This window comes from Ruditapes philippinarum, unplaced genomic scaffold (genome assembly GCF_026571515.1).
Source record: "Ruditapes philippinarum isolate M1 unplaced genomic scaffold, ASM2657151v2 ctg3770_1_1_1_1, whole genome shotgun sequence".
Lineage (NCBI taxonomy): Eukaryota > Metazoa > Mollusca > Bivalvia > Venerida > Veneridae > Ruditapes > Ruditapes philippinarum.
In genome coordinates, this window is record NW_026858656.1 from 191,474 (window position 1) to 218,493 (window position 27,020).

Below are 27,020 nucleotides of genomic sequence, written 5' to 3' on the forward strand. Positions count from 1 at the left end.
TACTATTAGATGGACTACATTAAAGCATGGCCTTTCGGACTTTTAATGTCCGTGATTAAAGGTTTTACATAGCAACGACGACAACGCAGAAGTCATACTAACTTGACTTTTTCTCAAAACAAACACGAACCAACACAAACAAGAAACATATTATTACATTCTAGCACATTTTATTTTCAACATAGATCAAGAATAATACATGATACTGACATGCCACGAATAAATTTAGCACAATGAACACTTTTTTCAATCATAGTATGTCTTAAATGTTAGATTATCATCATCTATTACTTTCATCAATTCTTTCTAAGCTTGACTGCCATAACAATCTCTTGCAATTTGGACTCAAACCCACGGACACTGTTATCACTAAGTCACTGCTCCCTTTAAACTATTATTTTTCCTACATTGTAAGATTTGTTGTGTTAACATAGTATAAAATTGTTCCTGGAAAGGAATACTACAAAGCAATTAAAGATATACATGTACCTTGCTCAACATTTGAATATATTGATAATTGCTACACAGTTTTTTTTTAAAAACATAAAATAAACATGTTTTGACTTCAAACAAAGAAGATATGTTATGCTTTAAATCCTACACACTATTTGTGGACACACTTTCAATATAAAGTGTCATATTTTTTAGAAAGGACCAGCTTTATTTGACCTGTAATAAGGAAGAAAGATTCCAATATATAGTTTTACGTTCTTTTAATTAAATATGACATATTCAGTAAGAATTTTATAGATTGCAATAAATTTCTGCAATACAAATATTTTACTTCAGCATAGTATATCTTCAACCAGAAGTAGTTGTTCTTTGGTTTTTAAACTCAAAATTTCATTTATCAAAATAAAAGTAAGCATAATAGATTTAAACACGAGTGACTTTATTTCAGAAATATTCAATAACTTTTCAATTTAAATGCCGGGAATAAGATACCGGTACTTGAAAACACCTGTTTAATACCATTTTTCAGATCTTAATGAAATGCCAGTTAACACTGTATACATAATTAATTCATCATACATACTTAACAATAACTATCATTTTCATAACAAACATGGCATAAAGTCAATATAAATAGTCAACATAAAATAGCATATCAATCTACATTATAACTTACATAAAATGGCAGATCTATCAATCTGCAATATAAGACCAATCTACAATATAACTCAAATACAGTGTAATAACTTGCACATAACTGCAGATCAATCTGCCATATATAACTTGCACTATTGAAGATCAATCTGCAATAAAACTTGCACACAACTGCAGATCAATCTGCAATATAACTTACACATAACTGCAGATCAATCTGCCATTTAATTTGCAAAATTGAAGATCAATCTGCATATAACTTGCACACAACTGCAGATCAATCTGCAAAATAACACATAACTGCAGATCAATCTGCAATATAACTACACATAACTGCAGATCAATCTGCCATATAATTTGCAAAATTGAAGATCAATCTGTAATATAACTTGCACACAACTGCAGTTCAATCTGCAATATAACTTACACATAACTGCAGATCAATCTGCCATATTACTTGCACAATTGAAGATCAATCTGCAATATAACTTGCACACAACTGCAGATCAATCTGCCATATAACTTGCACACAACTGCAGATCAATCTGCCATATAGTTTGCACAATTGAATATCAATCTGCAATATAACTTGCACACAACTGCAGTTCAATCTGCAATATAACTTACACATAACTGCAGATCAATCTGCCATATAACTTGCACAATTGAAGATCAATCTGCAATATATAACTTGCACTCAACTGCAGATCAATCTGCCATATAACTTGCACAATTGAAGATCAATCTGCAATATAACTTGCTCACAACTGCAGAGCAATCTGCCATATAACTTGCAGAATCGAAGATCAATCTGCAATATAACTTGCACACAACTGCAGGTCAATCTGCAATATTACTTACATTTAACTGCAATATAACTCACCAACAATACATCAATCTGCAATATAACTTAAATACAACAGCACATCTATCAATGTGCAAACTCTTTTATGCAGTAGTAGATCAATCTGTAATACTACTTACATACAACAGCAGATCTATCAATCTACAATATAACTTTACATACAACTGTACACCAATCTGCAATATAACTTAAGTACAATAGCAGATGTAATAAATCGGCAATACAATGATAGATCATCATTTGATTAACAAATTGTTCAACAATATATACATAATACAAATATGCACAAAATACAATACAAATCATCTCACAAATATCTTTAAAACTGTTCTGTCAAAATTTGTAAATCTCTCTCAAAAAATATTGTTTTGAAAAAAACAAAACACCTAAGTCAGTATCAAAAAAATCATGCAATGTCCATGAATAAATAAATATATCAATGTAATAGAAAATGAAAACAATAACAATTAATTGAGTCAAACACCTTTTATGGCAATAAACTCCTTTTTCGTTCAACTTTTAAATAAAAATCATGCAGGTAATCTAATTGGTTAGTGATATGAAAGCATTTCTTATTGATTCCTTAAATCATATATTAATTGTCATGCTACATCTGACAGTTAAATTATGAATTATTTAACACATTAAAAAAGCTGTTTAACAACATTGATATCATATTCTTATAATCAAACTGTTTTCTCGATAGTTTTAGAAAAAGTTTATCCATAAATTATGTTAGAAATAAGAATAAAATGTAATCACCTAGAATACATACTGGCATGCGAGCAGTTCCCGTACAAAAATCATAGTTACTTAAATATTATTTTTTATTACGCTCACTCACCAAAATTTGAATTTTACACATCAATATTCGGCTCGTCACACAAATCATGGAAATTCCATCATGTTCTAAACATAGAATAACCCTTACTTATGAGGCCTCATATGGGGTAACGAAATTATTCATTATTTTGTATGAAGAGAAATAGTTCCCGTACATAAAATCTAACCCATTATAATTATACAATTTTATTTTATCGGACCTATTTTTCATTTACAATTGTTGAACAGACCATTATCTAAGAGATAAATAGATGTAATTCAGGAAATAGAGCGTAGGCTTAACGCGGGTATCTATTACCCGGTACCGTTACCCCAACGCATTCACATGCAATCGCATGCTTGTATGCATGATATTTTACGCATCAAAGCCATAAATATTATTTTATATAGTAATATTGGTCAAAATTCTGATAATTAAACAAGTTTTCATCACATTGTCTACTTATCTGTAAACAGGTGGTATTAGTGGAAAACCCTTTAACAAGCCTCACATGTAAGTATTTTTGCGCATGCACGCAAGGACGGAATCCCCCAGAGAAAACAAGGTCACGTTTTGACGACGCACAGGTGAAAGTGATTTAAAATGAGACTTTATATACGTACTGCAGAACTGACACTTAGATTTTGTCTCGTTTATGTATCTGTTTGATTTGAAATGAATTTTTGAAGAATGCAAGTAAAAATCAAGCGTTTAAATGAAAAATACGGGTACTGCTTCTTTACGGGAACTGCTCGCATGCCAGTAGTGGTGTTAGTATGCCCCACTCACTTTAACAGAAATTTACAAATTTAGGTACTTTGGTATGATTTTCAAACAAATTTTCTGACAATAAAGGATGTAATGTATTTCATAAGTTATTACCATACAGTAACTGCAATGAAAACCAAATATGCCGTCATCAGACAGGGTTTCATTGAAGCTTAGATTCTATAAAAATTGGACCTTTAATATAGAAGTCTTTAATATCTTGAGACTCATTTTTCAAAGCAAATGGCTAAATTAAACACTCCTCTTAGTATTCATTAATGTTTGTTAAATAATTCATAATTTATGCAAGTATTTTATAGACAGTTACTGACTTAATTAACAGATCATATCTATATACACACACATTTTGAGACAGTTAAATATAAATACTGTTATAAACAAGTATTTAAACATGTTTGAAAATAAAAACTGACTCATATAATACAATACATTCAATACAATGGCTTTACAAAAGCTTTCAAAAAAACGGAAGTACAAAAATATAGAATAAACTGGCAAAACAAAATCACTTTTTTCATTTAGTATATATTCCTTTGATTTCTGGATAGGTTTCTTATATCTCATTCATGCAACAGATGGAATTTTAAGTTATTTAGCCTGATACAATATCCATTTGATTAGTGCAATAAAAATCAGCCATACATCCACACTGTCTTATCAAGTTATGACTTAATCTGTGCCAAATGATCATGGTCTGCACTGTTAATTCAGTCTGTACAACAGTTTTAATTCACGAATTCGAAAACCTAGCTAATCGCCGTTTTCCGGTACTTTCTGTACATAGCTCTGGGGAATTCACCTAATGGAGTGTAATAGGGAACTCGATGTTTTCGGCCTTTTTTAAATTAAATTGAAATAAAACAGTTATCTCTTTTATAAGAAAATAATTAAATATCATTGTCTGAATATTTCCATACAAAAAATAAAGTAAATGCACAAGTTTACACAGAAAATAACCTTATTTATTATGGAAGATTCCACTACGTCTGTTTGAATTTTATTGATTTTCATTATAAATGATTTATTTTTTTGAATAATTTGCAATAGATATCAAAGGAATATTGATAATTTTCAAAAACATCAATTTTTTCACCTTAAAGGGTTAAATAATGATAGAAAATAGAAATATCACGTAACTGTGTTATGTACTTCATTTGGTGTAATTCCCCAGAGCTAAAACGGTAACGTACCGGAAAACGGTGTTAAGCTAGGTTTTTCGAAAAGGTCAATTTTTCTTAAAAAAGAAGATGATTTAGTTCATTTTGAATGAATGACATGTCCAACACTTCATTTGTGTAGATCACATGCTTGTTAGGAGGTACATTAAATCAAGCACTTTAATGAGGCAGATCAAGTACCTGTAATGATGTACATAAAATTATGCACTTAAATGGGGCAGATCAAATATCTGAATTGATGTACATAAAAACCAAGCACATTATTGAGGCAGATCAAGTACCTGTTATGATGTGCATTTAATCATGCACTTTAATGAGGCAGATCAAGTGCCTGTTACGATGTACACGAAATTATGCACTTTAATGAGGCATATCAAATACCTAAAATCAAGCACTTTAATGAGGCAGATCATATACCTAAAATCAAGCACTTTAATGAGGCAGATCAAGTGCCTGTTACAATGTACATAAAACTAAACACTACACAAGGGCAGATTTAGATCTTGTTACAACATACATAATAAAGTCAAGCTCTTAACTTTGGCATTTTAAATGCTTACTCCATAATTTATGGCATATAAATATTTCATAAAAGAAGAACTTTAGCTTGTTATATTATTATTTCATAAAGGCAGATCAAAGTCATCAAAGAGCAGATTCTGTTGTTGTTGTGGTTGAGACATCTGGTTCCCCATTCCACTTGGAACTTGACCCGGCATCCCTTGTTGACCTCCCATCATTCCTGGTGGCTGACCTTGACCTTGCATCATCATCTGTTGTTGTTGTTGCTGCTGCTGTTGTTGACGCTAAGACATGAAATGTATAAAATTATTGCAATATGCAACAGACAACTTGACAAAGAAGAAAAATTAGCAAAATTTGTCAAAACTGCTGAGTCATTGAGGCCATTCTTTTCTAACATTAACTGTACTTTAAAATGAAGAGCACATGTACAAAATTGACCAATCACAATTAATTCAATATCTAGTCTCCCTGCTTTTACAATGATTTAACAATTTGCATAATACCGTTAAGTAATTATCTTTGGCATAGAAGTAAGTACTTATTTAAGGAAATAAAAATATTAATCATCATATGGACTCTGGTTATTTATTTTAAAAAAGAAGGTTTATGTATTTAAAGACCATAATCTTATTAGATGAAAATTATGTAAAGACTTTGATAAAGCATTGATCAACCACTCTAAAGTATTGATAATCTGGATATCATTTCTTGTAACGAAAATTCCATGTTACAATAAATTTTTAAAGAACTTGAGAAAGGGCTATGAAGAAGATATGAACAAAAGCTTGTCCGTAATGACAGCAGCGCATCGACTTTTTATATGTCTGCCAAATAAAAAAATTTTAAAAATTCGTAAAAGCATAAGAATCTCTTGTATTTTGAAAGAATGGACAAGCATTTAAGATATTTAGTGGAAGAATTAAATTTTTTTGTGTGATACCATTAGAACAATCATCATAAGTTTAAATTTTAAGTCAACTGCAGCTGGTAAGCAAAAAAAAAAAAAACAGGAGTTAAGTTTTTTGTTGCTTGCCTATGTTGCAAACTTGCATTTTAATGGGCCATATTCAATAATCTTTGACAGATTACTTCTCTGGACATGTTATGGGAACATGATTGTAACCCCAAGGGTTTTCTCAACTTTCGAAATTAAAATCTACAACAGCAAAATATCTGCTGGTCAGCAAAAACTTAAAATTTCATGGGAGTTAAGGGGAACAATAATTAAAGTTCAAAGCCATACTTTAATATTCAATATATGGGTAGGTAAAAATAAAAGGTTACCTAAGCCTGAAGCCGGCGATAGCATAACTCCTTTCATAGAAAAAGGTACGAGCTAAGAAATCATGAAGTATTTAGGAATGAACAATTTCAAGTCGTTTTTTTGCTCACTATGTACTCATCAGACCAAGATCATCTTCACCATTTTTACATGGTCTGCACCCGTTAGTATAATTTCAAAACAGATATTTAATAAATTTTCCCTAAAAAATGATGAATGGTTTAGTCCATATTGAAAGATGGACAAGTCCATTTAAGATATTTAGTGTGGAAAGTGTTAATAATGTTTTTTATGGATGACAGATAAATAGACAGTCAATCATCATACAGCTCATCTTAACCACTTCTTGCTAACTTGCCAACATGAGACAGACAAAACAACAACAAAATTTACCTGATTTAGCAGCAGATGTCTAAGTTGTTGTTGTTGCTGTTGTTGTTGTTGCTGCTGCTGCATTTGTAACTGTTGACGCTGCTGCATTTGCTGCTGCTGCTGTTGTTGTTGTTGTTGAACTGTTAACAAGACAGAAAGAAAACGATTCTAGATTTTTAATTTCTCACATAGCCGTTGCTTACTCAACCCCTTCACTCGTAAATTATATGCTAGCTACATGCCACAACATATCTGCTGAGTCAGCAAAAACTTAATCTATGCTGTCAATTTGATCAGTTTTAGGTTTATCAGATAACATAAGCTTTTGATTATATATGTTAACAAATGTCCTTATTAAGGTAGTCCTACTGTAATGATTTCCAGCCAAAAAAATTAACATCGGCCAATATAGTAGCAAATCGGTTATTTCCGGAATGTTATTTTTTCAAAATATTGGGCATTGGATGATTTACAATCATTCATCTTTTATCGCTATATACTAAATTCCTATTATAAACAGTTAAAATTTGTTGAATACCAAAGATTGTGAAAAATAATGTTCTGGAAATGACTGATTTATTAAGATATTGGCCGATGTTAGAAATTTCTTGGCGGGAAAGCATTTCAGTAAGACTACCAGAATTATAATTATATCTTATCATTCAAAACAATTTAAATTAATAAATAATGACTCAGATACTGCAAGTATCATTTTCCAAGAAAATTTAACCAGAGATCAATAATGGTCCAATTAACAGCAAGTTCAACAGCTTCAGGTAAAGACATGTAGTAAAGCACATTAATTCAAGAGGTTAAGATTACCGCATATTTAAATATTTCATATATCGGGTAAAAGGTTAAAAAAAAATGAAGTTAAACTAAGCAAATAAGCATCTCAGATATGCAAATCAGCTAATGTACTAGAATTAAAGAAGTAACTTATTAAGTTTAAGAACATCATATTTTCTGTCATTTCAGGGAATGTATACTATATAGTTAAGTGTGTTTTTTTGCATTTCATCATGTAATGTTACTTATAATGTTACTTCTTAAGCATATTACATCTTCCACCATTTTTTACAGGATACAGATGCCTGATGGTAGTATAATACAAATTAAGATGACCTTTTAACCCTTAACCTGCTGAATTTCTAAAAATAGACTCGTCCAGTGTTTATTTTTGGAGCTGTCCATTATCAACTTGAAATATCGAGATAAAAAATTTAGAATTTAGAATTTGTCAGCCCACAGTGTATAGCAAGGCCAGCCTGCGCATAAGTGTTGGCTAGCCTGGCTCTACTGGTGGCAGAGGCTAATTACTTTTGGTCTGTGCAGGTTAACAGTTAATATCAATTAAGTCAAAAACTTTACAAAATGTACATTTCAAGTCAAGACAACAGATTTAATAACTTTTGGACGACTGCCAACACAAAAGTCATGCAAGGGTAGAAGGGTACACAACCATGTATTACTTATCTCATGCCAATCATTCTAATTAGTTATACATATTCAGAATTTCCATCCATCAATGACCAGTTATCTTATCATTCCTACTATCGATAACTGTAACAAAGGGGATTGAACGCAGCTAATGCTTATAACCCTGCGACTCCTGTCACTGTCAGATCTCGTTCGCATAGTTTTCAGAAGTTTAACAAACAGCCAATATGGATTTCAGTGAATACGGGCAGGCAGGCTGGTTGGATCCAGCTGGTCGCAAACACATTTTTGGGTTTTTATAAAAGCGGTCAAATGACTTGAACTAGGCAGCTAGAACACAAGACCAACCAACTGATGATGCCAGACCTGTATGCGTAGCATTGCCTTAGTGCAATAACGGAATAAGTCCTTCTAAATTTAATTGCAGTTAATCAGTTATTGCACAAAATCAACATTGATTCACTGAACTGGTGAAGTGAGACAGTGTTGCATCACAGTTCTGCAAGACAATGTGGATCGCCGGAGTCTTTCCAAGACAAAATTAAATTAAAAATTGACCTTTTTATATGACAAATTCTATCTTGTTTCCTGCTTTAAATTAACTGTTTAATCTGTTTGTGTAGTCTTAGATAATATTTTTTGACCATTCCAAAGTCTAAACATATACTTTTATCAAAACTGTATGTACTAGAAATGGAAACATCTATAACATTGAAGGTATTGATGGAAGGAAATCCTGAATACATCAGTGACACTTAATACATGTATAGAAACATATTTTGTTCATCATTTTTACTTAAGGTTCTAAAAGGAGTTTGTCAGAAACATTATACACCACTGACCAACAATACAAAAACACAGAAAGACTTTTTGTATATCTCATGCAATACACTATAACCATAATAGAGACAGACGATAAAAAAAATGTCCCCTTTTTATCTCTTATAAGACATATTAAAAAGACACATTATCACCTTTTAGCAACTTGAAATTATTTATGATGTCCGTTACACAGCCCTCTTAACCATTAGCTTGCTGTTGGCAGCTGATTTTACTCCTGCAGCCATTGCAGATTAAGACCAGCCAAAACATCTGTACAATCTGATCATGACCTGCATAGTTTCCTTAATTGACCAGTCATTACTTAGAATTTTTTTTTCTCTAAAACGCTAAATGGTTTTGTCCAGATTGAAAGTTGGACAAGTCCATTTAAGATATTTGGGTAAGGGCAAAATCTCCAAATCCATTTATCCGAAACCTCAAGAGAGAGAAATGCTACTTATAACAATGGTCGGAAGGGATTACACCTCATGCACACAAATCTGAACCTCTCTTCACTAAACTATAGTTTGTAGGTTGTGTATTTTTTTTATCTAACTAAACAAGCTTCAACACGAACAGACTAAAGCGTGAAAAAAAAATACCGGTGTTTATCATAAGACATTTACTTATTTTCCACTTTACCATATAAGGTATATCTTAATATACATATATAATAATTCCGATCTCTTCCAAAACACGAGTAGGTATGATACAATTAACCCTTAACCTGCAGGAATCCAAAGTGATCAGCCTTTGCCACAAGTATAGAGCCATGTCACCCTGCGTGATCATGCAGTCAACCAAGCTCTATATGATGGTTACGTAATTTTTTCGTATTTCAATACTCAAATCCCTCACAACTTTGAATGGACTGTTCCAGTTCAAAATTGGGCAAATCCATTTTGAAATTTCTGGAGGTTAAGAATAAGCAGGTTAAGCGTTAAGATTCATATACAGTTTTGAAAAAAAACGAGATATTTTTTAAATATGGCCGCTCCAGAAAAATACAAAAAAATACATGTACATACAATAAACATTTACCCGAAAAGTGTAATAGTGTAAAACTATATCAAATATAAATGAAGCACACCTATTGTACAAAGAAAACAATTTTGGAGAAAAAATACCTATAGAAATTGGAAGTCATACATGTATATCCATGTAACCATGGAAACAAGATAATCATGGCAACCAACACCTTGTGATGGTGAACATAATACATATATACCTACCCGAAAACATATTTTGTGGTGGCCCATAATACATCTCATCTAAGAAAAAGAAAAGTTAGTCCAACTGTGTTAACTCAAGGTTAGGTGAAATACTGCACACAAAAATTGGTTGTTTCCAGTTTTTATAAACATTCTATACTTCATATACATAACCTATGATTTCATCTGATAGTTTGTCAGCATTTTAAATTTTCTAAAGATATGTTTTAAAGCTAAGAGACCCTGGAAACAAACAATTCTATTTATGGCCTCAATAAAGCTGTTAGCAATAATAATACAAAACATTCAATACAAATCTATGATGACGAGTATATATGATAAAAGTCATGTTCCATGTTAATGCAATAAAATGTTCCCCCAATAACATGACCAAACGGTGATAGTTAATCTGATTAGAATGTTCCATGTAAATGTGGTAAAAAAGGTCTATGTAAAATACAGTAATTGTTCCATGATAGCGCAGTTATCCTGTCCTTTTATAATGTAGAATAAAATGTTCCATGTAAAAGAGGTAAACCATTTCATGTTTATGTGATTAATACATATGTTCCATGAAAAGTTTCATGTTAATGAATTGACAAAAACGTTTTAAATGGTACTTTAATAATAAGCAGTAATAACAGAAGAGGCTGTTTAAATTTTAAGGACCATGTGTAAAACATTCGAGATTTCAATAAATCAAAATCTTTGTTATTTATCTATTGATTATCATTAATTAATTATATTTATCATATTCATGTGAATACCTCAAAAGCATGTCTAACAAGAGCTGTCACAGGAGACAGCGAAGCTCGACTAATAAACTACTGGACGCAGTAAGGAGGACAAAACTATGAAAGAAAAATCAATTATGTATAATTATGTATTAAGTTATAGTAAAAAAATAACATTTGTTAACATAAATTCCAAGATCAAGGGGAATAATTCTAGAAATAGTCATGCTAGAGTTATGGACCTTACCACACAACATTTGTGTAATGATAAGAAATATATATTTGAAGTTTGAAGTAGATACCTTAAAAAATAAAGAAGTTATTATATTTCTTAAAGAAAACCTAAGTTCAAAGAGAGATAAATCTGTAAATTTTGCTTCAAGATTCATGAACATTGTCACATAAAATGTAATTGATGATAAGGAATAAGTATTTGAAGTTTGAGGTAGATATCTTTAAAAATAAAACAGTTAAAATAAAAAATAATATTTTTCTAGTAAATAAATCTAAGTTTATGGGGAGATAATTCTTGCAATATTGGTGCTAGAGATATGAACCTTGTCACATAAGATGTGGATTATGATAACGTAAATACATTTGAAGTATGAAGTTGATCCCTTTAGAAATAAATAAGTTACAGTCAAAAATTATATTTTTATGAAAATTCTAAGTTCAAAGGGAGATAAATCTGAAAATATTGGTGCTAGAGTTATGAACCTTGTCACATAAGATGGGGATGATGATAACGTAAATATATTTGAAGTATGAGGTTGATCCCTTAAGAAATAAAGAAGAAACAGTAAGAAATAGTATTTTTTGAGGAAAATTCTAAGTTCAAGGGGAGATAAATCTGAAAATATTGGTGCTAGAGTTATGAACCTTGTCACATAAGATGTGGTTGATGATAACGTTAATATATTTAAAGTATGAGGTTGATCCCTTAAGAAATAAAGAAGTATCAGTAAAAAATAGTATTTTTTAAGGGAAAAATTCTAAGTTCAAGGGGAGATAAATCTGAAAATATTGGTGCTAGAGTTATGAACCTTGTCACATAAGATGTGGTTGATGATTAGGAACATATATTTGAAGTTTGAAGTTGATACCTTAAGAAATGACAAAGTTATAGTGAAAAATATTTTACTGCACCAAAACTTTAATCTAAAATCTGGACGCGGACGCCGACGCCGGGGCGAGTAGGACAGCTCTCCATATACTTCGTATAGTCGAGCTAAAAATGGAGATGAAAATATAAAATAAAGATTTTAAGCAGTAAAATGGCAAAATATAAAACTTATATAAGATATTAAAATAATAGCGAATAAAATGGTAACAAAGATCAGATATTGTTATCGCAGGGAATAATACTTTTTTTTCCATTTCAATACCCATATCCCATGATGTTTGCCCTATTGCCCAAAATACGAATTATACTTCTTAAATGCATTTCACATTTTCATCAAACTTTAACAAAAGCTATGCATGATGGCGCAGTATACACCCAAAGTATGTGCTGTTGCATGATGTACAGTGTAAAAATGTGAAAGGACTCAATTGAAAATTAGGTGAAACAATAAAGCAACTGGAACAATTTACCAATTTGACATGAATTTTACTCAAGTGTCACTGTGACTTTGACCTTAAACCTAAAAATCAACAAGGGTCACCATCTTGTCATAGGAAATGTCAATATCAAGTTTTTAAAAGTAAAACCAAGGCTTATATCTTTTCAAGTTGACTGTTGCTGTGACCTTGGCCTTTAACCTTAATACCAATGGGTGTCTTCAACTTGCCAAGTGAAATGTTCCTATTAAATTTTGCAATTATATACTTATTCTTTTCTAAGTTAATGAACCAGAAAAGTATTGTCAACTAAGTTTGACCGTGACCTTGAACTTTGACCTAATTATTTCAAAACCTCAATGGGTCCTTTACTGGCCATGAAAAATGTCCCTACTTAGTTTCACAAACCTCTGCTTATTCCTTCTCAAGTTATTGCATTGACAAAGATTTTATGTCTTGTGTCACAGTGACTGACATTATGACCATTAAATAAACAGGCATTATCTACTGAAATAATCATCCTCCATATCAAGCACAAAGACAGTAAACCTAATAGTTATCAAGTATTCACTGAGGCTAACAGACATACAAACAGATGGACAAGTGCTATACCAATATGACCTACATTTGTAAATACCTTTGAGCAAAACATGATAATACCTGTATCTTCTTCATACCACTTACATATATCTTGCATGAAGCCCTTTTTTAACATGTTCTCACACCAAAACCTTATTAATTTGTTTTCACACAAAACCCACACTTGTCACATAAAACCCACATTATCTTGTTATCACATAAAGCCCACAGTTATCCAACATTACACTAATTTATTGTCATATAAAACTCATTATATTTTGTTGTCTGTTAATTTGTTACAAGTTAAACTACAGCAGTATGCAATTTGAAGTCACAGGTGTAAAAATGACAAAACTGTTTCGTCAACTTGAGACTTTTTTGTTACTGATACTATTATTTTGCTTACAGAAAATTTAGTCCATTTAAAAATAAATGAGAAGCATCGACCTTGTGTAAACTAGCTGGATAGTTTTGTCACATGAAAGAATCCTAAATCTCTGACCGGATTCAAACCCACAGTGGCGAGTGGCAAGTGGTTTGAAGTCAATGACCAGTGATAAAGAAATGATTGACAATCCAAAACAACCAATGGACTCATATATTTCATAAAAAAGCTCAATATTCTTTCAAATCATTTGAACACCTATGACTTCACTTTAAAAACATTCTAGAATAATAGGATATTACATTATATATAATCAGCAATACAAAATACAAACCTAGAAGTTGTTGTTGTCTTGCCTTTTGTTCTTGTTGCATTTTCAGTGCCTGAACCTGAAATACAAATAAAACATTTCATCAACTTAATCAATTAAAGAATATAAACTAAAATCATTAGAACTGCCACTGTTCTGACTATGGTACTGACCCCACGCTGCTTTGTCCATAGGGTTTATGAAGATTCTTGTTAAAGCTGCATGCCTACAGATGAGCCAAAATATTTCAAGAATATCAATCATATAAATCATTAAAAACAGTAGACTAGACCCAGATGCCTACAGATATTTTCTAAACAAAACATGTTGATATAACAAGAGGGCCATGATGGCCCTGAGGTCGCTCACCTGTATATAGCCCCCCCCCCCCCCCCCGGGCCAATTTTTACCCAAGGGCTTTTATTTGAACAGACTTGGTAGACACCCATAAGAAGATGTTTCATGCTAAACATCTAAGTTCTAGCTCATTGGGTTTTTTAAAAGAAGATTTTTTAAGTTTTTACTATACACATATAGTTAAAAAACAATGACACCCCTGGGGCAGGGCCAATTTTGACCCCCGGGCTTTTATTTGAACAAACTTTGTAGATATTTACTTAAAAATGTTTCATGTATAATATCTAAACTCAAGCTATTTTGGGTTTTTTCAAAGAAGATTTTTAAGTTTTTGTTATACACATATAAGGAAAATCAATGACCCCCGGGGCGGGCCAGTTTTGACCCCAGGGCTTTTATTTGAACATACTTGGTAGACACCCATTAGAACATGTTTCATGCTAAATATCTTAGCTCTAGCTCTTTGAGTTCTTTAAAAGAAGATTTTTTAAGTTTTTACTATATGCATATAGGGAAAATCAATGATCCCCTGGGGCGGGGCCAATTTTGACCCCAGGGCTTTAATTTGAACAAACTTGGTAGACACTCATTAGATGTTTCATGCTAAATATCTTAGCTCTAGCTCTTTGGTTTCTTTAAAAGAAGATTTTTTAAGTTTTTACTATATGCATATAGGGAAAATCTATGACCCCCTGGGACAGGGCCAATTTTGACCCCAGGGCTTTTATTTGAACAAACTTGGTAGACATTCACTAGAAGATGTTTCATGTCAAATATCTAAGCTCTAGCTCTTACGGTTCTTTAAAAGAAGATTTTTTAAGTTTTTACTATATGCATATAGGGAAAATCAATGACCCCCCGGGGCGGGGCCAATTTTGACCCCAGGGCTTTTATTTGAACAAACTTGGTAGACACTCACTAGAAGATATTTCATATCAAATATCTTAGCTCTAGCTCTTTGGGTTCTTTAAAAGAAGATTTTTTAAGTTTTTACTATATGCATATAGGGAAAATCTATGACCCCCTGGGGCAGGGCCAATTTTGACCTCAGGGCTTTTATTTGAACAAACTTGGTAGACACTCATTAGAAGATGTTTCATGCTAAATATCTTAGCTCTAGCTCTTTGGGTTCTTTAAAAGAAGATTTTTTAAGTTTTTACTATATGCATATAGGGAAAATCAATGACCCCCTGGGGCGGGGCCAATTTTGACCCCAGGGCTTTTATTTGAACAAACTTGGTAGACATTCACTAGAAGATGTTTCATGCCAAATATCTAAGCTCTAGCTTTTACAGTTCTTTAAAAGAAGATTTTTTAAGTTTTTACTATATGCATATAGGGAAAATCAATGACCCCCCCGGGCCGGGGCCAATTTTGACCCCAGGGCTTTTATTTGAACAAACTTGGTAGACACTCACTAGAAAATGTTTCATGCCAAATATCTTAGCTCTAGCTCTTTGGGTTCTTTAAAAGAAGATTTTTTAAGTTTTTACTATATGCATATAGGGAAAATCAATGACCCCCTGGGGCCGGGCCAATTTTGACCCTAGGGCTTTTATTCGAACAAACTTGGTAGACACTCATTAGAAGATGTTTCATGCCAAATATCTAAGCTCTAGCTCTTATGGTTCTTTAAAAGAAGATATTTAAAGATTTTTCTTTCGGTTGCCATGGCAACCAGAGTTCTGCATGAAATGGAATTCTTTGAACAATCTTGATAGAGCTTCATACAAAGAGTATTCCTGCCAAGTTTCATTAACATTGGCCTTGCGGTATCATAGAAGATGTCCTTAGAATATTTAAAATGTGGACGGACGACAGACGACGGACGCCATTTGGTTGGCCATCCTAAAAGCTCACCTGCACTTTGTGCAAGGTGAGCTAAAAACAGTTACAATGTATAGCGTACCATTTGACTGTCCTGATCCATTCCCATTCTAGGCTGCTGCATTCCTATAGTAGCTCCGGGCATCTAAAATAACATTAAAATGATTCAATATTACATTTATCATTGAAACCTTTTTAACACTTACCAGCTTAATATCTTGAATGGACTTTGCCCATCTTTCAACAAGGACAAAACCATTCACCATTTTTTTGGGAAATTTTAATATATATAATTATTATATTCTAACTGAAAAGTGAACTGTACAGATTATGATAAAAAAATACAGGCATGCCAAAGTCTGCACTGGTCACATGAGTGGAATCAGTTGCCAAAAGCCGGCTTAAGGTTCACAATGACATGACTCATGCCTATCATAGTTATTCACCTATCTGCATGATCCACAGTAAAAATGTCAACAGTACTAATGTAATAGTAAGAATGGGCAAATCAAAGGTCCAATATTTTATAAATAAAATTTACTTCTGCTATTTATCCTACTTATGAATCAAAATCCTTCTTATGGATCAAAATCCCACTTATGGATCAAAATCCCACTTATGGGTCAAAATACCACTTATGGGTCAAAATACCACTTATAGATCAAAATCCCACATATGGATCAAAATACCACCTATGGATCAAAATCCCACCTATGGATCAAAATCCCACCTATGGATCAAAATCCCACCTATGGATCAAGATCCCACTTATGGATTGATCAAAATCCCACATATGGATCAAAATCCTACTTATGGATCAAAATCCCACCTATGGATCAAAATCACACTTATGGATCAAAATCCCACTTATGGATTAAAGATGAGAGACAAATGACCATCAGACTCAAAATCCAAGATCAATTGTCACTGACAAATTATGCGGTGTCTGAGGATCAAACCAGCAACTCCTAAGATTGCTTATAAGAGGCTCTCCTAATTGTGCTAAGCAGGCAAACACCATATAATATATACATTTATATATGATACATATATCATGAAAGACAACTTACAAATTAAAAACAGACTTATCAAATATTTGTTTTTACCTGTGCTGCACCGGGCCCTGAGCCTGGCACCATACCGCCCATATTTTGTGGTCCCATACCTGGCATTCCACCTGGTCCTGGCATAGGATTCTGTCCAGGTGTCTGCTGCATCTGAGACATTCAAAATAAAATATATATTAGCATTCTAATGAATCTGCTACAAGAAAAATACAAACAGGCTATATGAAAATAAGATATTAGGATATTAAGGTCCACCAATAACATTGTCGGAACTCACAGTACACATTCCGTATATACTACATTTAATACAATGGGCAAATTTCAGTTTACAGAAATAATACATGAATGTTCACTATAAATTTTGACCAATGAAATCAATGTTAACATAAATCAGATATTCTTGGAAAAGAGTTTGCATAATGTCAACAAGGTAAATAGTATGGGTTACCAAGAATGCAATAAAATTGTGTGTGACTAGTGTTTTAATATTAACTATGTAGGAGCATGGACTATGGTACAAAACAAACATACACTAATATTCACTACTTTACTGAATGCCAAAATTATGAGTTGTGTAGGAAATTGAATCAGAATTGCAAATGCCATATTCATTTTACTAATATAAGTTAAAACCTATACAATGATTTAAAATCCTGGTAATTCAGCATTCCTTAGCCATTAAGTTAATTTAACCTTTATCCAAGTAAATATCTTCAAAGGACTGGATGTCCATTTTTCATTCTGGACAAAAATATTTTTGGGGAAAAGAGATGCATTTGTTCCAGGTCACACAAAAAAATTGTCAAACACTCAAACATCAGTAATATGAGCCTTGTCACGACAAAACCAACATAATGGGTTTGCAACCAGCATGGATCCAGACCAGCCTGCGCATCCGCGCAGTCTGATCAGGATCCATGCTGTTCGCTATCAGTTTCTCTACTTGTTATAGGGTTGGTAAGCCAACAGCATGGATCCTGATCAGACTGCGCGGACGCGCAGGCTGGTCTGGATCCATGCTGGTCGCAAACACATTGTGTTGGTTTTGTCGTGACGCGGCTCATATGTTGCATGCATGTAATTACAAGGACTGTCACCCATTCATAAAGCACAAACTATCGTAAAACTAATCTACGGCAGCCAGCAAATTTTTCTATAAAACTTTACACCTGTCCAGGCTGTAAATGTCTGGTGCAAAATATTTCTTCCAAAAACCATTTTGTCTATAGATCTTTCAGTCAACAAAATCATCCAGTTAATCAAATGAGTGTTTACTTGACAATGTTTCCAGATATACAACAAAAATAATCAAAAGTTGTATGCACTACATTATGTTCTCACAAGATAACATGATTTTGTTGTAAATGTCATGTCTTGGTGAGAAGACATACAGTTTAACAAGGAAGCTGAATTTCATATAAAATTTTGCAACAAAGGCATGCAACAAAGCATTCTAAATGCACAAAAACTTACAAAAACAGATTTTCCTTATTTTAAAAAAAAAAATCAGATTCATTTTTTTTTAACACACAAAACTATTGAGGATACTATGAAACAGGCTTATACACTAAACAATTTCATTACAAAAATATCAACTTCAGACATAAATGAACTATTAAAACCTAACTCTAGCTACTCATAACTTAACTCTCAGAATTAACTCACTACAGTGTTGGAGCAGTACCTCCAGGTACTTCCAGAAATCATGATCAAAAAATAGCAAATATGACTTTTTCTGCCGAATTTTACACTTTTGTTTCATTCATTATCTTTTTTCAAAGCCCTGTGAAAAGGGTGCATTTTGTGGGGGTTGAAAAGGCGAGATTTATCATTTAATCATTCAAGCGCTTTGTCCGGAAAATACCAAAATACAGTATTTAGTTGTGGTGCTCCAACACTTTTTAAGTCTCACTCTTAAATCTCTTATTGTATAAGTGAATTTATCAAACTCAGAAGTATCTATACCACAACTTTAAAACATATCTAAAACACAAGAGTTCATGTTACATCATAGTCTATTTTCTAGGCTTCTGTCTATGGAACACTTTGATATAATACCGTACCATACCAAACAAATACTAGTATATTTTATATGCATTTCCCTTATCCGAGGCATGGGATTAAGCAGGAAGTATCAGATGCTGTCGATGTAAACCCAGAACAATTAAACATTAAAATAAATATATTTACATAAATTAGCATACATTATATTAAAGTATAGGGAATTAGACAATGTTAATACAGAATTTCTGGGTAAATTTGTTCTGGGTTAACTATCAAGGCATCAACAAGTTTTGCAGAAAAATGGGGGGAAGTGGCAAATGTTCAAACCTGGGAACTTAAAGGAGTGGGTATTCCAAACTGACTGCTCAGCAACTTAGCCTGAGTCTAAAATTACGCAAACAATGTAGTAATTCATATCAGCAAACAATGTAGTAATTTACATTAGGCAAACTATGTAGTACTCCACATTAGGCAAACAATGTAGTAATTCACATTAGGCACACAATGTAGTTATTCACATTAGGCAAACAATGTAGTAATTCACATTAGACAAACAATGTAGTACTCCACATTAGGCAAACAATGTAGTAATTCACATAATGCAAGCAATGTAGTAATTAACAAACGAGGCAAACAATGTACTGTAGTAATTCACAAACAGTTTGCCATTTTTTGTAAGACTTTATATTCACTAAAAATTTGCCCTATGTTGATTGTTACGCAACAGAACAGAACAACAGTTTATTAACTCTAGTTACATGTAGCAACACAAGAGTATACAATGCATAGTATATCAATATGATTTATTATATTTAGTTACATGGCAACTCAGCATCTGAAGAAGAACTATCAATATTTCTATTGTTTAGACATCACATTACTTAAAGGAGTGCGACGATTAGGAGTATTTCACAGACAGATGATTAATATATTTAGTTGAATCAAAGCAGAAGTTCACATAAATTATGTGCCCTATCTCACACTATAGATGTGCACAGACAATTTGCCCCATGTCTAAATTTAGGCAAATATAGAAATTCATCTCCACTTAGGTCTGTCACTAAAGCAACATTACATAGAAACACAGACAGTTTGCCTATGTCTTAAATTAAACAATTAATGTAAAAAATTCACAATTTGGTATATGGCAAACAACGTAAAATTAAAGCAAACAATGTAAAATTTCACAATTTTTGGTCCATGTATAAAATTGGGCAAACATAGAAAATCACATGATTTTGCTTTGTGTCTAAAGCAATACAAAGTAGAAATTTCACAGAAAATGTGAATCATGTCTGAATTTGTACAAATATGTAAATATGAAGAGACAATATGCAAGTTCCTTTATGTACATGTTGGTAATCACTAAACAGTATAATACTCAAAGGCATCATGCCATGTAATGTCTAAAACTAGGTAATTTGTTCACTCAATTTGACAATATGACATAATTTTTAAATGAGGCAGTCACAAATAAGCAGAAAAATGTCGTCATTTTTAGGGCACGAAATTTTCCCGGATAGGTCATTCCATGCATTTAAGCTGTAACAAAATTTTATTGGTGGGCTGGACGATTATTTTTGTATCACATTATTTGCATTTTACTTATTTTTAAAAGACAAACTATCAACAAATTAACAAACCCATGAAAATGTCCTTTTTGATGTAAACATCTAAATTTTATGCCAAAAAATAAGTAATTAGTTGTAAAATGGTGCTGGACATAATGAAACAAGCAATTATCATAGTATTGCAAGCAATCCATAAGTCCCCTACAGGTTAAAACCCCAGCAACATTCTGATGGGCCATTGGCCATTCAATTTTACCAGTGAATGAATGACATGAATGAACTTAAGTCTTTTGAGTTCTAAGTTTGTCTATATCACAGTAATGTGTAAAGTTTCCCTGCCTAGTAAGGAAATTATGTTTATACAACCTTGTCATATTATTACTATGTGGGATTTTAAAGTAAATCCTATAAGGAATGAAGAAGTTGGAGTGAAAAATACCAATTTCTCGAAAAAAATCTAAGTTCAAGGGGGACATAATTCTGGAAATAGTCTTGCTAGAGTATTTAACCTTTTCAAAAATGTTGAGTGATAATAAGAAACATATATATGGAGTTTGAAGTAGATGCATTAGGAAATAAAGAAGTTATTTAAAAAAAAAATAAAAAAATTCTAAGTTCAAGGGAGGTAATACTGATAATTTTTGTGCTAGAGTTGTAAACCTTGTCACATATGATGTGGTTGATGACCAGAAACTTATATTTAAAGTTTGATGTAAACACCTTAAGAAATAAAGAACTTATAGTGAAAAATGTGAAAAATTTAAATAAGAAATCATGAAATTCAGGCTATTTGTTGCCATAGCAACCAGAATTTTCAACATAGGAAGAAAAGAAAAAGATGTGCATAATCTCCAGACTGCCATCTACCCATATTACAAGTTTCATAAAAATATTTTCAGTACTTTTTGAGTTATCACTGGATCCAGTTTATGTGTTAAATTTGCCATATTTTCAGACTATTTGTTGCCATAGCAACCAGAATTTTCAACATAGGAAAGAAAAAAAAACGTGCATAATCTCCATACTGCCATCTATCCATATATCAAGTTTCATAAAAATATTTTCAGCACTTTTTGCGTTATCGCGGGATCCAGTTTTGTGGACGGACTGACAGACGGACGGACGGTTAAACCGGTATGGGACTAATAATCCCCAAACATTCAAAATATTATTGACTGTTTATCAATTAAGTAATCAGTGAAAGAAGTTAGAACAAAACCAACCACTATAACAGTGTTACAGGTAACTACCTAGTTATTATTATTATCTACATATATAGAAGATAGCACAACAACAAAGAAGATAAAACAGGAAGATGTTAATGATTGCTTCAGAATTATTATTAAATGCGCTAAAGGTAAAAAAAAAAATACGAAAAAAATTGACTAAGAATAAAGCACACTAAGTAACTAGTTTATTGCAATATATGTTTGTAAACATGATATAAATTATCATTTCTTACAATATAGAGATAAATTTAACAGATAAATAGATTTAACAAATGCAGACAAGAAATCAAGAAATTAGTCATCATTGAAATAAGTCTTTTAGGAAGCATGAACATAAAGCAAAGTTTAAGACAGGACATAATTATATAATATAGACCTAACAAAGGAGTTTATCCATACCCTTTGTTTATGTTGTGTTATCACTTGGCGTATTCCATTTACCACTCCACTCTGATCATTAGGTATCAAACCAACAAATGATTTCCTTTTATTACTGAACAGTAACAATAGAACACGGATATCACATGCTGTACTTGGTGGGAAATGAACACATCCAGCCTGTAACAGGATAAAACATAAGGATATTTAACTGTATTACTAATGGTGGAAAATGAACACATCCAGCCTGTAACAGGATAAAACATAAGGATATTTAACTGTATTACTAATGGTGGGAAAATGAACACATCCAGCCTGTAACAGGATAAAACATAAGGATATTTAACTGTACTTGGTGGGAAATGAACACATCCAGCCTGTAACAGGATAAAACAAGATGATATTTAACTGTACTTGGTGGGAAATGAACACATCCAGCCTGTAACAGGATAAAACAAGATGATATTTAACTGTATTTGGTGGGAAATGAACATATCCAGCCTGTAACAGGATAAAACAAGATGATATTTAACTGTACTTGGTGGGAAATGAACACATCCAGCCTGTAACAGGATAAAACAAGATGATATTTAACTGTATTTGGTGGGAAATGAACATATCCAAGCTGTTAAGGATGAGACAACAGGATATTTAACTATATTTGGTTGAAATTGAACTAAACCTTTCTGTACCAGGACAAAACAACATGATATTTAACTTGGGTTGTAATTGATGGAAAATTTTGTGTGATATATCGAAAGCCAAAATATCAACAATATATCGATATATAGGATAACATATAGTGGAAACTATTTGAATTTGTTTATAAACTGTCAACATGGTGCTAGGCTTTTGCTTATATAAGACATCAAAAGCACAGCAAACTAAACAACAACAAAAATAGTTTAAATGTCATTATTTCTCTAATACTTCTGAAAATTAAATATAGGAGTCTATTAAATATCTGATTAGTGAAAGAAATGACTTTTCTTCTGAGAGAAAATAGAGCATTTTCATAAGAATTGGAGAGATGTATATAATTTAATTGTATCAATATTCTAAATTTTGTTTATCAATATTGTATAGAAAGATGAATATTGATGATACATTGATATTGCGATATTCAATGACAGCCCTTTATTAACTATGTGACCATAAATGCTCTTCTGAAAAATAAGCATAAGTAACTAATCATGTAATGTGAAATTTCTGCACTTAAGCATGATACTGAAACTACAGAGATTAAAAGATAGACAAAAACAACTTACAAATCCACTGCCCATCACTTTATACAAGTTTCTTAAATCATCAAGATTTGTGTTGTGAAAATGGAACGCCACCTGTCTGCTATTTTTAAACAAGGGATGTAACTGCTGTGAGTTTAATAAAGTCTGTGGCATCAACTGCATGATTAAAGTACTTGGCCAACTTTGGGTGTTACTGAAATAACCAAATACAATTAATTCATTTAAGATATTTGAAATAACTATCTTTTTATATCTTGTATTACTTCAGACAACTTCAAATCTTGACTTTAATGCTTTTCTAAATGCAACCAACATATTCTAGTGATTATATTTTACTTTTTTATATTTTCAATAACCTATGTCTTTTAAACTGGGAAACATTCACATTTGTTCATGCAAAAATATGTATATACATGGTGTTGTTCATAAAAAGCCAATTTCGACCGTAAAGTGGCCATTAATGCACTAGTGAATGCATTATGAATAGATAGATGCATAGATGAATCACTACAGTATATATTAGAATTAGATACCTCACACTCAAGTTAAACTCATTAAATTTGAAATAAATTTATAGTGCTAAGGGGCTAGTTGTCACTAACAATTTCAATCGTCAAAAGAAGAAATAAGTATGTAACAATATCTCACATATCTGAATCGGTTCTTGCTATTGATACCATACATCCTAGACTTCTTGTTATTCTAGCACTGGGTCCCTGCATCACTGTCTTCTTATCTTGCCATTCTAACTGTCCTACAACAATAAAACAGGAACCAGTTATTATATTTTTCAAGTTCCGATTTACTTGAAGAAAATAGTATTTCTGAAAAAATATTCCCATTTTTTGTTCAATTCATTTGAAAACAATGCAGAAGCACATGTTTTTTTACATCATTTTTACGTCAGCCCATTTAGCTCAATAGGAAGAGCATTGGATTAGTAATCAAGGGGTTGCTGGTAGGGTATGGTGTTATTTCTCCATAACAATTGATCTCAAACATCAAGTCTAATGGCCATTTGTTTCCCACCACTGATTCAGAAGTCATGTGGTATTGGCACAGCTAAGACCGCCAAAAAATAATGCCATGTTTTTTAACAACTCTGAAGAGCTCTTTCAAATACATCCATATAATATACCGGTACTGCTAAATCAAAATTTAACTTCCATGATTTGGGATTTCACCCATAGCCTGTTGAATTTCTTAAATGGACTTGTCCAGCTTCCATTTTAGAACTGTCCATTATCATTATAAAGGATATCAAGATAAAAATTTGAAGATGTTCAGCTAACTGTATATAGAGCCTGGTTTTATACTGGTGGCAATGGCTTATCACATTTCATTTCCACCTGGTTACAGGTTAACATTTGATAAAATTTAACACTACTTCATACTGTTTTGTAAGTCATGAGTTATGTCCAATGGAGTGGACACACAATTCATAATGAGCTGTAAGTTTTAAAAAAGAAAGACATTCTTTAAATTTCATGCTATGATACTCATTTTTGTATAGATGATGTACAATTCTTACCTTTCCATATAATATTTCTGTTCTGTAGAGGGTTTGCTACTTGTTGATCTGGTCCAGGTATCTGTTGCTGGGCAAATGCATTACCTCCCATGTTAGCTGGCGCTTGTGTTACACCAACAACCCCACCTTGATAAAATAAATATTACATAATATATCTGGATTAAAAACATGAATAAAATCAGCATTTAGTTCCGCAGGTTTAAATCATAAGATATTACAGATACCAACGTTATTGCTAATTGTTCTCCAAAAGCTTGATGACAGCAACCCTGAGGTATAATGACTTAGAGTACTTCATAATTATGCAATAATGTTCACTCAACTACCATCCAGGTTATAGAAGCTCAAACATTTGATGCCATACAACAAAGTACTAGTTGTAAGATTGGTAAGTAAAGACTGTGTTTTCTTGCATATCAGACAGGATTATCTACTGTTTACATCAGTGCTAGAAAAAATTTTGCACCTCCCCATGTAAGAAATATCCCATGCTTTAACTGACGTCATTCGCATGCATCTTTCATGAATGAATAAGCAGAGTGAAGGTAAGCATATTTTTCCTTTTTACTTTAAGTTACACCAACATTGTAAAGGTCATAGAGTGACTTTCCAGCTGTGCTGGTGGAAGAGACCTCAGGTGCCCCTTCATTCATTATGTCAGTCACAAACAGGAACCTGAGTGGAATCACCAACATTCCGTTAGCTAGCTGGATAGCTTCCTCACATGGAAGAATCCAAAATCCGTGGCAGGCTTCAAACCCACAGTGGTGAAGGGCAAGTGGTTTGAAGTCAAGTATAATTACTACTATTGTTTTTACCATACCTGTACTAGAAGGCATTGATGTAATACCAGTAGATGCTGGTACCATGTTATGTGGCCCAGGTCCCATATTTGGTCCCATATTCACCATCATGCCTGATTTTGACTGTTGCATGTTGGTAGTTTGAGGGTTGCCGCCAACAACTGGCATAATACCAGTGTCCTGTGACATCTGAGGACCTCCCATGTTCTGTAGCCTGGCTTGATTCATCATGCTCATGTCCTTAATAATAAGAAAGCAAAATTATTTTCATACTTCACGCTTAACCTGCATGGAAGCATTAATGATTAGTATTTGCCACAAGTATAGAGCTAGGCCAGACAATGTTGATTGCTAAATTTTTATTTTAAGACTTAAAATTTTAAGACTTAAAATATCTTTAACTTTCAGTGGTGTTTAAAGTACAGTATTAAATACATATTGTACTCAATCTAGCCTAGTTTTCAGCTTCAGAGTGTAAATAAATTCCATATTGTTCTCCATCTAGCCTCTTTTTGATTTTCTGAATCCAAAAATCCATATCAAATCCATATTGTACTCTAAGTAACAAAAGTTGAAAAACCTGGTGGTGTGAGATAAAGAAATCATCATGAAGTGTTTATAATTGGACTAATACATAGCTGCAAAACCTATACTGGACTGGGTTAGCAACTTGTCCAATATTGGCATGAAAGATGTGTACTCATGCATTAGAATTCAGTATTGTACTCAACAATGTGTAAAAATAACCTCATAATATCATAATTTTTGTATCAAGAGAAATCAGGTAAATGTATTCTGACTGAATGTTGATGGAAATTATATAAAATATAAAAAATATAGTCATATAAATGTAGTCTATTGCTCATACCTGATTAGCTGTAGAGTTAATACCCTGTGAAGTCTGGTTTGGTGGTCGACCCATTGTGCTGTACGGTAACTGGGGCTGTTGCTGGGCCATGTTGGTCACTGACATACCAGGTGGCTTGTTCATCTGACCACCACCAAACATTCTCTGTTGCTGATC

At 32.5% G+C, this 27,020-nt stretch overlaps 1 protein-coding gene across 3 annotated transcripts; it reads right to left on the minus strand.

Moving 5' to 3' along the window:
- Positions 1–150: 150 nt before the first annotated feature.
- Positions 151–27,020, minus strand: LOC132753866 (mediator of RNA polymerase II transcription subunit 25-like; the record flags this gene model as incomplete). Of its 3 annotated transcripts, XM_060744406.1 has the most annotated exon segments (13): positions 151–5,568; positions 6,963–7,081; positions 10,436–10,474; positions 14,007–14,061; positions 16,249–16,311; positions 17,273–17,383; positions 19,565–19,621; positions 22,437–22,595; positions 23,684–23,855; positions 24,311–24,416; positions 25,194–25,319; positions 26,017–26,236; positions 26,865–27,020. In XM_060744406.1, coding segments are annotated over 13 exon segments (1,566 nt in total), but the record flags the coding sequence as incomplete, so codon positions are not given.